Below are 13,176 nucleotides of genomic sequence, written 5' to 3' on the forward strand. Positions count from 1 at the left end.
ATTCAAAAATCACCAAAACAGTCGCTAATCGAAAAAGATATTTTTGTCGCTATCCTGAAAGTTGAACCCCCTAGATTTAGCAACTTCTCCCCCGAATTGGCATCACTGCCCTCTTTTCCACACTTTTTCGTCGCAGAAGAACTAGACTGGCTGTGATTGGATAATTTTATTCACATGATTGATTTCGTGTTAAAAACATCTTTCCTCTCTCTCCTTCTCACAGAATGATATGACGTCATATTACTCTCGTAATGTAGGGAGTCACAGATTTAGAAAGAATCAGGAGGGAACAGCCGTAGGAAGGTGGTCACAACATTATATACGTAAGTTCCCACCGTCGGAATGGGTATGGCGTTAATTCTAGATTTGAAATGGTGGTCCCACAATACAAAATTTTCGCTGGACGGTGGTGTAGACAGTACTACGGATGAAACAACATTACTTAATGAGGTGACGCGCGTAAACTGGTAAAAACAGCATTTACATGCCGACTGGAGTATGCATTTCTCTCAGTGTACGAACAGTTGTACCTAAACACATGAAATTACTCGTACTTTTAAAGAAGCTCGAAAGTAGTTGACTGTATCAGTAAATATATCAGCACAATCTTCCTGTCTTTACCCAACAATGAAAAATTAAAATCACCCTTACCAATTTCAACCTAGAGATTACAAATGTTCAGAAATGAATTCAAAAAGTTCATATCTCATTTGCGGGCTTGATTGTGCCGACGTTTTAAAGTTATTTGCCATTCTCATTGTTAAAGCATACCGTACACCATGAATGAGCTTGGTATTCCGTTTTTGAGGCACTCCGTTCGAACTTCTTAATGCCAACATATTTTTTAAAAAATACCGTGAACCAGAGCCGTAACTAGAGATTTCGTCGCCAGGGGTGAAGCAGAATTCGGCACCCGGTACAGACACCTTACCAAGCTTTCTTTTTTTTTTTACATAGGAAAAGCAGCTTTTATATTATGCTACACTGAATTTTTATTAAGCTCCTTAAAAGAGCATTACAACAGCCAAAAGCGATAATTATGTATTCTTTTACAAATAAGAGCTACTTTCAAGAGGTTTACTTTGGAATTTTGTTAAACTTGACAAAACTCCCTTTGGTTCTATACAAATACACTTGGAGAACAGTTATGGAAACTTACAGTACAACTATTTGCAATATTTCATACTATCGATAAGAAATGAAATTTCAGTACATTAGAAACTATGTGCTTTTAAAATGTTCGAAATGAATTATAGCATTAATTTCCAGTAATAATTGTAAACGTTTGTAATTTTATTCTGTAGGTAAATAGGATTTTAATTTCAATTCTTTTACGGTAAAATATATTTTGTGAAATGTAATGGATATTTAGAAGGAGCATTCTTTGCGAATTTCTCAATATTGATCTATGGAGCTTGTAGAGACTTTTATAGTGAGTTTGTATCATTGCCATTATATTTGCATAACGTTTCTCTTTTGTTTATAAAAACAGTGTATGTGTGTGTGAGTTTCAGCAAGTTGAGCACCAAGAGATCCATACAAGACGGTCCTCCGGAATTCGTACAAAAAAGACAATATAACAGTAAGTTGTAAGTGTTTCAGTTGTTGTGTAGTTAGTGCAAATAAACATTTATTCATTTATCACCATTAAGTTGTATTGTGAACATTTATTCATCAAAAGACAAAACATTGGTCCTCCGGGCCGGATCACAGTGAACTAGCGTTTGATACAAACTGTGAATGTATGTGAACAATTGTTACATTGCTCTTTATGTAGTTCTGTTCATGTGTGCAGTGACGTTTATTAATTCTTCTGGAAATTATGTGAATAGACATAAGTGAGAACACGCTCATCAGTGTGGACTTTTGTTTATTAGTTAGTGTGGACTTACAATATTTTTCAAGATGGAGGACTCAGACAGAAGCAAGTTAGTGAAACAACGTGGTGTGTGCAAAAGTCAACTGACAAGAATTCAAAACTACGTAAGTAATATTAATTCAACAACTACAATTAGTCAGGTGAAAGTACGTAAGACTGCAATGATTGAGTTGTACAAAAAGTTCGATGAAGTACAATCACAGTTAGAAATAAATTACGAACAAGTAGAGGACGATGCATATAGGGAGGACTTTGAAACCAGTTACTATGGTGTATTAGAGCAACTAGAGGATTTTATTATTCAGCGTAGCCAAGAATCTCATTCAAACAATTTCTCGAAACATGAGAATCAGGTATCAAATGATCAATTAAAATTGCCTCGTGTTGAATTGCCATCATTTGAAGGACGATACGAAAATTGGCTTTCATTTTCAGACAATTTTAAAGTTATGATTCATAATAACGATAACGTGTCAGTGTTGCAAAAGTTCCATTACCTTAGGAGTGCATTGAGAGGGGAAGCGTACGATTTAATAGCGAATCTGCAAGTTACAGAAGCTAATTATAAAACTGCATGGCAATTATTAAAAGACAGGTATGAAAATAAGCGTTTGATTGCAGCTACTCATGTCCGTAATTTGTTACATATTAAATGTATCACAAAGGAAACTACATCAGAATTAAGAGAATTTATTAATACAGCTACTAGTAACTTGAATGCATTACGAGCTTTAGATTTGCAGACACCACTAGAAGAGGTTTTGTTAGTTCAACATTTCGTTTCTCAATTAGACAGTAACACTAGGCGTGCGTGGGAGTTACAAATCACAGATCATTCTTTCCCTCCCTTATCAGAGTTCTTTGCTTTCTTAGAACGTAGGTGTCAAGCATTTGAAACTATAAAAAATACACCATCGCAGGAAGTAATGTCAAGGTCAAGGGGCGATAAAAATAGACAGAGTACTGAACCAAAACAAAAAGAAAAAACAACCAAATCATACGTGACAACAACTCAGTCTTTCGGTAACTTTTGTAAACAAAACCTAATACATCAGCTGTTTAAATGTCCTGCATTTTTAAACGCTGAAGCAAAAGAAAGACAAGACTATGTTCGAGATAATTTATTGTGTTTCAACTGTCTCAAAAAAGAATGTAAAGTAAAGACGTGCAGATCAGGTGGCTGTAAACGCTGTTCCAAAAGGCATAATACCTTGCTGCATTATGATGTAATGTCAAAAGCAGATGAGAAATCCAGTGTTGCTAATTCACAATCAAGAAATTTTTCGAGTCATTCTAATACGAATAGGGAAAATATAACACAAGGTTCTTATTGCATTTTCAAGGGAAAACCAAATGTTACTGTTATGTTATCTACTGCTATAGTAAATGTACGAGATGCAAATGGTAAATTACATCCATGTAGAGTATTATTAGATTCTGCCAGTCAAAGTAATATTGTAACTGAAGATTTAGTTCAAAGGTAGCGTCTACCTAAAAATAAACACCGAGTTCCAATTCAAGGTATTAATAGTGTGATTAGTGAAACAAAGCATTGTGTAGATGTACATATAGAATCAAGAATTCGTGAATTTTCAATTGATGTAAACTGTTTAGTTTTGCTCAAAATAACAGATAACATTCCAAGTAGGCCAATAGATCATGCTGATTGGAACTTGCCGACAAACATAGTGTATGCAGATCCTAATTTTCACCAACCAGATACTATTGACATTTTGTTAGGCGCGGAAGTGTTTTTGGAAATTTTGCGATCGCATAAACTAACTAGACCAGGGAATTATCCAGTAGTACAAGAGACTGAATTTGGGTACATTTTGGCGGGTAAAGTTCCTACAACAAGAGATTCTAGTATACCACAAGTGTCATTTTTTGTGCAAGAAAGTAGCCTTGATAGACAGTTGCAGACATTTTGGGAGCTCGAAACTATACATTCAACAGTCATGACTCAAGAAGAAAGGCAATGTGAACGACACTTTGAGGAAAACACTACCAGAGATAGCAGTGGTCGATTCGTTGTACGTCTGCCAATTAAGCCAAACCATAAACCATTAGGAGAATCATATAATTTAGCTCTTCGTAGATATTACCAGCTAGAAAGACGGTTGCAGCAGTGTCCAGAAATTAACGAGCAGTACTGTAACTTTATGAGGGAATATGAAGAATTAGATCATATGAAACCAGTGAAAGAAGAACATGAAGATAATGGTATGAAATGTTATCTGCCACATCATGCAGTATTGAAACCATTCAGTACCACAACAAAGCTAAGAGTGGTTTTCGACGCTTCTGCAAAGACTTCAACGGGGGTTTCATTAAACGACATACTTATGACAGGACCAACAATCCAGCAAGATTTACATTCAATTGTCACGAGATTTCGAACCTTTCCTATTGCTTTTACGGCGGATATTCAGTCAATGTATCGAATGATTAAAGTTCATGAAGATGACATTGGACTTCAAAGAATTCTGTGGAGATATTCATCAGTAGAACCAGTCAAGATTTATGAGTTGCAGCGGGTCACATATGGTGAAGCATCATCACCATATTTGGCGACTGCGTGTCTTCGAAGGTTAGCGGAAGAAGCAAGAAGTAAATATCCTCAAGCAGCGACAGTATTGGAACGTGATTTTTATATGGATGATGTAAGCTCAGGATGCCATAACGTTGAACAGGCGTTAAAGCTTCAGAAAGAACTTATTCAATTATTGCAAAGCGGTGGGTTTACTTTAAGAAAATGGTGTTCGAATGAGCCAGCATTGTTGGAAGTAGTGCCAGAAGAATATAGGGAAATTCACTTACCGTTTGAATTTGAGTCCGAGTCAGGTGTTTCAACATTGGGTTTATCGTGGAATCCTGCATCAGATAAGCTTCTCATCACCAACAAGTCAGTTAAAGAATGTCTCACGACCAACATACCAACCAAACGTCAAGAGACTTCGACAATAACAAAAATATTTGATCCTTTAGGACTTATAAGCCCTGTAGTTACTCCGTTCAAGATTTTCTTACAACAAATGTGGATCCATAAGATCAATTGGGATGATCAAATACCATCAGAGTTCTATCAGCAATGGTTAGATCTGTGTCATCATCTTCCAAGTGTTAACGAAATACAAATTGATAGATGTGTAGTCAACTTGCGTACGGCTGTTGCATTTATGTTAAAACTGTGGACATTTCAGGCAAAACTACTGTTAAACTTTTGGGTTCTAAATCGAGAATAGCTCCTATTAAAAAGGTAACGTTACCAAGACTTGAACATTGTGCGGCAGTACTTTTGAGCAGGCTGTATCGAAAAATAATTCCGATATTAAACATTTCAGTGAATAGTACTTACTTCTGGACCGATTCAAAAATAGTGCTTGCATGGATATCATCTCCAGCTGCCAGATGGAAGGAGTTCGTGGCAAACAGGGTTGCAGAGATACAGGAGATCACATCAGTCAACCAGTGGCATCATGTGTCGTCAATGGACAATCCAGCCGACATTATTACACGGGGAATGGATCCGAAACAGTTGAAGGAAGCAGATATTTGGTGGCATGGACCCGCATGTCTTGAATCATCTGCATGGCCCGAACAATCAGAAGTGGTAGACGAAGATGTTCCAGAAGAAAGGAAAGTAACGAGCATATCTTTAGTTAGTTATGAAGGTGACATAAGCTTTCTGGAAAAATTTTCATCATTGTGGAAACTATTGCGAGTTATTTGTTTGTGTCGTCGTTTTATTTACAATTGTAAAAATCACAACGAGAAGAAAGTAAGAACTATTTCCACACTGAGAAAAAAAAAATGTAGGTGGCATACTTAAAAACGTAGGTTACATTCGTAATTCCTGTAGTTTCTGGACTTAACGTACAACCGTATATAACATCCTGCAGCAAACGTATAGCTGAAAAAGTATGTATTATACGTACTGTCTGCACAAGTGCAATGACGTCATTCGTGTGACGTTATCTGCAGTAACAAGTATATACGGAGGTAATATCTAGCTTTGTGACGTCAGGGTCGTATGTAGCATGTGGGTTAATAATGACGACATACACTGACTATCAGGACGGAGCATGATTTCAAGAAGTATGCAATATACGTTCTGTACGTATGTTTCTTGCGTTCAACCCCGAGACAGCATCTATATTGTACTTGTGCCCCATACGTACGACTAGATACAGTATACGTATTGTACGTATGTATTATACAGATTTTCCTTATGTCGCACACAGCTTGTCCAGATACAGCATACAGAATATCCGTATGCACCATACAGAGTGCATATATGTAGCTTACAGACTGTCTGCATGCAGCATATAGATTATACGTATGTCGCGTACAGGTTGGCCATATGTAATGTATAGATTGGATGTATATAGCTAATAGGTTGTCCATATGAAATATACAGATTTTACCTGTATCGAATACGTATTGCCTTCTTGTAATGTATGGATCGGACATATGCAGGATCTAGAGTGTACGTATAGTGCACCATTATTAAAGTGCTGCAACATACTGCAAAGTGCATGATACATTCTTACTGTAATGTTGTCAAATATTGTTTTGCTCTGTATGAAAACAAAAATAGCTTAAAATATGGTTGATCTCCTTTGTGCCAATAATAATAAAATTAACAATACTACACTTTTCAAATCTTAGTTTGGAGCAGTGAAACTGTCCAAAGAAATGTATTTACCTGCAGGGTGTCCTATAAGTTTGGGCTTCCTGCTAATTCGTTGGAAAGCTACTGCAAAGTCAAGTGTTGAAAAGTGACACAAGCGTTAATTTTAAAATTATGGGCACAAAGCAGGGGCGGATCCAGGACGGACTTCTGGGGGGGGGCGGTCGGCGGTAATACTGCTACTTTTAAGAGCTCCAAACTTGTTATGGATGGGTTTATTTATATATAAAATAAGAAAGTTTCCTCTTGTGGGGGGGGGCGATCGCCCCGATCGCCCCCCTCTGGATCCGCCCCTGGCACAAAGGAGGTTAACCATATATTAAACTATTTTCGTTTCCATACAGAGTAAATCAATATGTGATATATTACTGTAAGAATTTATCATATGGTTTGCAGTTAGTTAGTTGCAGCACCTCAATAATAATGCAAAATGCACAGCCTTATACAATCCTATATTCAAACTCAAACAAGATTTACGTACAATCATTTATTAAGCTGTTATCATCCATTGCTTGTACGATATAAAGATTATTTTACCTCATTCTTTTCCTTAATAGTATCTTCTACTAAAGTGCAGTTGTTACCACAAGAGGCCTGAATAGAATTTTCCAGAAATAACTTCTCTGTACATTTTAATTAACAGGTTTTTTTTTTTTTTTAAATGTCGCAATAATTAAAAGTGTGGTGTCAGCCGGAAACGCATTCGCTTACAATATTATTCCTACTCAGTACTCGCCATTAAAAATGAAACACCAAGAAGGAGACTGGGTAGATGCGCCAAAGTTCCCAGGCCGATACCTAATAGTAAGTGCAGAATACTCTTAAACGTTCGCTGTATTCGCTGTGTGACAACGTGGTGACAGCGGAGGCGTTGTGCAGCCATCGACTAAACATATTTATTCTTCCCTGCTATAGACATTCTGCAAATTTGGACTTTCCTGGATGCATCCTTCTTAGTGCAACATTTTAAGGAAAGAGCAATTTAACAGTCTCATACATTGCTTAAAGAAAGAGCAATGATTCTCAGAATTACTCGGAAGATATATATACACAATAATTTAAAACGGTTATTTCAAACTTTGCAATTCAAAGCACGAAAAGAACTATAGATAAAGGAACACTGATTTTAGCCAAATAGTAATTAGTAAACTCAATCACACTCAGTACCATTAGTTGCTTGGTGTTATCCGTAAGTCAGAGATCACGGTATCTCATTTCGTATAGATTTTTGCATTTGTTTAACGCTAAAAATGTATTTTATCGCTAATTGAACCCAGTACCATATATATACCGACAGGACGTACCTTAGTCACAAGGTGACATGAGTGAAACACTAAACTATTCGATTGACACCTGCGGCCTTGTCAACACTAGAGAAAGTTACAAAGTGATTAAGTAAATACGGAACATAGTTCATACAAAGTATAGCGATGTATGAAGTCTCCGTTTCATACGACTTGGATAAAGGATACATCTGAAATAGCAACAAAGAAATATATAATGATTTCTCTGGATAATTTGGATTAGTCCAGAATTCGAACACACACACGCTGGTAAGTCCAACATTTTTTTTTTTTAACTTCTTTCTTCGGATTCCCAATAAAGTTGACTACTGAAAAGCTGAGTTATAGATTCTGTATTAAAACAACACCTTCGCTAGACATGTTCAGTATACACATTGTCTTACATACAGAACAATACATTAGTTATTAATGCATGTCTGAAATAATAGTGCTTCGTATAGAATTTTACTTCATCCAATCGCAATAGCACAAAGATAAAAAATATTGCTAGGGATAATGTTCTTATTACAGAGAAAAAGAATTAAAATGACTTAACATTAACAATCATTTTCTTTAAACAGAGATAATATTTTATTATAATTTATGGAAGAAAGAAATAATTTGTAGTACAGTTTCTTTATTAGGGTTATATATTCGTACAAAATAATGTAAGTACAACTGAGTCTGTCTTCAGAAAGGGCGTACTTTTAGCCACAACCTACACTGCTTCTTTTGACTGTCTTTCAAGCAGAATCCTGGTTTGATGCACGAAATACCTGCAACAAAAATCAGAAAATATTTAAAATGTTATATTCAGTGTGCTTAATTTGGTTGTACTTAACAATACAAAGTATCTTAACATTTTTGAGATTAAATGGACAAAATCTGTTAGGTCAGGTATGGACTTTTGGGTTGCACGTAGAAAAACTATGAAGTGTTTATTGATGCTGAACAACAACTCAAAATGTATTACCATTCAAAAGTAAGTGGGTACCTCAATGGTGTTCGGGCTACCATGGGGTACCTAATGTCTGTATTTTTTAGATATATGAAAATATATGTCTCTAAAATGTAAGGAACTGACATCTGTTTACCGAAAACCTCAACTCGGTAAGCCTTATGGATATCGAGATATGGGAAAATAAAGAGCGACACTACAGAACTGTGGAGTTTGCGTACTAGATGGTGCAGTTTCGGAAACGTAATTACGAGGGCTTACAACAACCTCAAAAGTAGTTTCAATTAAATACACTACACACACGCCCTGATGGGGGTTTTCGGGTACCATGATATTCCCAGAACTCTCATTTCTAAATATTCTAAAATATGTCTTAATAACGTTTTAAAGAACGTTAGAGGTGTGTGTTTACCGAAACCGCAAGTCGGTACGCCTAACAGTTACCGAAATATGGTGAAATAAAAAGCGACACCATAGGTACGTGGAGCTTGCATATTAGACAGTACAATTTAGAAAATTAATTAAAATATGACTATCAAGATATTGTCAAATAAAGGGAGGATCCATATAGTTATGGGGTTTTCGTGTTAGGTGGTAAAATTTCCGAAACCGATCATGTAAAGTTAATAAGCATCAGTAGCAATTTCATCTTAAAATAATTAGGTATTTCCATGGAGTTTAAGAACATCATGGGGTCTACCAAGATTAAATTTTAAAAGTTTTGTAAAATATATTTTGACATTTGTAAAGAGTATTAGAAATATGTATTTACCTAAAAGTTCCAGCTAGTACATCTAGCAGCTAGAGAGACACCATACAATAAAAGCGTATTAGATCTTGAAATTTCAGAAAACAATTATTGATCCTAACAAAAGTTAAATAAGATGGTACTTATATGGGTTAAGTGAGAACCTCAGACTCGTCAGTACAATTTCGATCGAAAGATTAATTCAGCTCTAAATTTTCTTTGGACAATTCCAAGCGTTCATCGGGCTCTGAAATAAAGTGAACATTTTTTGTCAATATCTAATATAGCAAGCGAGATATAAGGAATTATGTATTTTATGACGTCGTAAAAATAGAGACCCACATGGATTTGTACTTTTGAGTATTTGCTGTAAGAAGAAGAAATTTCAGAAAACAACCGTATATACCTTAATAGACAATTAAATGGGCGGGGGCACAGTGGCTTAGTGGTAGAGTGCTTACCTCTGGTGTATTGGGTTCTTGGTTCGATCCACGGCCAAGTCAGTTTGTAGTGGACATCGTATTCGTGGGTTTTCTCGGGGTACTCTCCTCCCACCTTTGCATTCCATCAATTCTGTCAACAACATTCACTTGCTTTAATCATAATCTCCCTGAGACTAAAATGCATAATCGTGGGTCGCTACACTGAAATATTTCCTTTTATTTAATTTTAAAATTAAATAGGGAGTTAAGTATGATCGTATTTCTATGGGTTAAGTGAATACTCCAATAGTTTCTGCAAAAAAAAAAAAGATAAGTTAAATACCCTACCACTAAGCTACTGTGTCCCCGCCCACTGAATTGTCTATTAAGGTATATACAGTAGTTTTCTGAATTTTTTTCTTTTAGGAAAGACCCAAAAGTACAAATCCATAAAGATCTCTATTTTCACGTCATAAAATATATAATTCCTTATATCTTATTTACTATCTTAGATATTGACAGCGAATTTTCATTCTTTTGCACAGCTCGATGAACCCTTGGAATTGCCTGAAGAAAACCTAGGACTGAACTAATCTTTCGATCGAAATTGTACTGAGGTACTGATTTAACCCATAAGAGTACCATCTTATTTAATTTTGTTGCGACCAATAATTGTTTCCGAAATTTCAAGCTTTTATTTCACAGTGTTTCTCCAGATGTTAGATGTACTAGCTGGAAGTTTTGGGTAAATACATATTTCAAATACTGTTTACAAATGTCAGATTATATTTTCAAAAGCTTTTAAAATTTAATTTTGGTAGACTCCATGATGTTCTAACACCCCATGAAGATATCTAATTACTTTAAGATGAAATTGCTACTGGTGTTTATTAACTTTCCATGACCGATTTCGGAAATTTTAGCATCTAACACGAAAACCCCTTAACTGTGTTGGTCCTCCCTTTATTTGACAACATCTTGATAGCCGTTAGTCATATTTTAATTCAATTTCCGAATTGTAGCGTCAAGTATGCAAGCCCCACATACCTATAGTTTATTTTCCCATACCTCGGTATCCATAAGGCTTACCGAGTTGCAGTTTTCAGTAAAAAAAAAAAAAAAATCAGTTCTTTACATTTTAGAGACATGTATTTCCATATATCTAAAACGCAGAAATTAAGTACCGCATTGGAACTCCATTGGAGTACTCACTTACTTTTGCATAGCAGGGTAAAAACGCCAGTGGTTCTCACTTTAAGGTTGAAAACATACTATTTTGTCTCTTCTCTGAGCATCGTGAATCTGTCGGAGCTGTACCATAGTTGGAAAGACTCACTGATCCTTCCTATAATGACCATGTAGTTAGAATTAAAAAAGGAGTAGCCGTTGGAGGAAAAACAATATTTTAAAATCCTTGCACCAGTAGTCGTCACCTTAAAATCAAAATGTTCCAGTAGTAGTCAGGATTTTCTACCAGTGTTCGTCACTCAAATAACTTGACATAATTTATTCAAAAACGCACTGTGTATCAGTTTAGGGTTAAGAATACAATATAAAGTAGTAAGCTTAATAACTTTGCATCACTTTTAGCACTCAAGAAATAAAATAAAAACGTTTTTACATACTTTTTAAAGCAATTTCAGAGAGAAAAATGTTAACTGAATTCAAAAGTTAACTGTATATCACTTCCACGTTAAGAGTACAATATTAAATACTATGTTTAATAACTATACGTCACTTTAAACTCTCAAGAATGAAAATAAACGTTTGTACATACATTTTAAAAACAATCTGAGAAACAAAATAAGTTAACTGAATTCAAAATTTAATTATACATCACCTTAAGCTTGAGAATACACTATAAAATACAGAGATTAATAAAAAATGAAATCTTTAAGTTTAACGTCCCACGATTATGCCGGTTAGTCTACAGGAGACGGAGATAATGAGAAATGAGTGAAATGGTGGAATGAAGAAAGTGGGAGGAAACGGGAGAACCCCGAGAAAACCCACGAGCACGGTGTTTGTCCACTACAAAGTCCACACGGCGCGAGTTGGGATCGAACCAGGGACCCCAAACACCGGAGGTTAACACTCTACCACTGAGCCACCGCGCCCCCCTGAGATTAATAATAATGCATTACTGAAGAATGAAAACAAAAATGTTTTAGCTACCTATATTGTATTTACATGTTACCGGTATTTCTCATTAACTTTTTTTTTTTTTTTTTTTTTGATACCTCATGATCAAGTGTAGGGATGCGCAAGAGAAAAGATTTGAGATTGTCTCCTCTCGAAAAGGTGCCGCGAAAGTTATGTCTCGTCTCGAAAACTGGATCCGTTTCTATTGGAAGAGCTCTATCTCGTCTCGAATTTCGTAACAAAAATTCTGTCTCGTCTTGTCTCGTGCGCATCCCTAATCAGGTCCATAGCCAAAAACTTCATTTCGGAGGGGGTTCGATAGGGCTTTGGGATATCCGAATTTAGATATAGATAATCGATATTGACAAACTATCGAAACTTGTTCGAAATATCGAAAAATACAGCAATATCGAAATATAAACAATATCAAAAATCGAAAATATAGAAATATGAAAGAGATCAAAAATATGGATATATCGATCAAAAATGGATATATGATCTTGGAATACGATTTGGTGGAATAATGAGGGAGAAAAATAATCATTGATTAAATATTAAATTGAAAAGAAATAAGAGCCTGACGCTCAAATACTTATCTATCCGGCACCCATCTTGATCCCCATAAAATATCATGAAGTGCTTGATTGATTCTAAACCCAATAATAGTAATAGTAATTTAACAACAAACACAGAATATATAATTTACGCACCTTGAAATGTAGAAAGTAGATTGTAATCCCCAGCTTTCCAATAGACGTTTGATTTCTCCAAATGAAGATTCGGATATCTTGTTTCTTCTCAAGCAATAATGGGTTACAATAATCAGTTGCAGTCCAAAGCCAAGTCACTAAGTTAAGCATGAAAATAAAGAATTCATTAGTTAGATGCATACAAAATCCTACGCATATAAATCCGAATCTACTTGTATTAAATTGTAAATTTAAACAAACTAAATTATACTACTTTGGAAAGCGTCTCCAAATATAATGTTTTCATTCTAAAGTGAAGGAATTTTTAAAATCGGATGACCCGTTTGCGCTGTACACTCGCT

General features: G+C 35.5%; 3 protein-coding genes across 5 annotated transcripts in view; all 3 read left to right on the forward strand.

The window, feature by feature from the left end:
* LOC145662111 (methyl farnesoate epoxidase-like) overlaps window positions 1-13,176 on the forward strand; it is a 379,435-nt gene that overhangs the window by 72,584 nt on the left and 293,675 nt on the right. The window lies entirely within an intron of this gene.
* LOC145661679 (uncharacterized) lies at window positions 1,906-3,363 on the forward strand. Its single transcript, XM_081727006.1, has one exon. It carries the CDS (start codon window positions 1,906-1,908, stop codon window positions 3,361-3,363), a length of 1,458 nt encoding a protein of 485 aa, XP_081583132.1.
* Window positions 3,838-5,124, forward strand: LOC145661680 (uncharacterized). Its single transcript, XM_081727007.1, has one exon. It carries the CDS (start codon window positions 3,838-3,840, stop codon window positions 5,122-5,124), a length of 1,287 nt encoding a protein of 428 aa, XP_081583133.1.

The sequence above is a fragment of the Thermobia domestica genome, chromosome 10 (genome assembly GCF_964235325.1).
Source record: "Thermobia domestica chromosome 10, izTheDome1.hap1.1, whole genome shotgun sequence".
In the NCBI taxonomy this organism is placed as follows: domain Eukaryota; kingdom Metazoa; phylum Arthropoda; class Insecta; order Zygentoma; family Lepismatidae; genus Thermobia; species Thermobia domestica.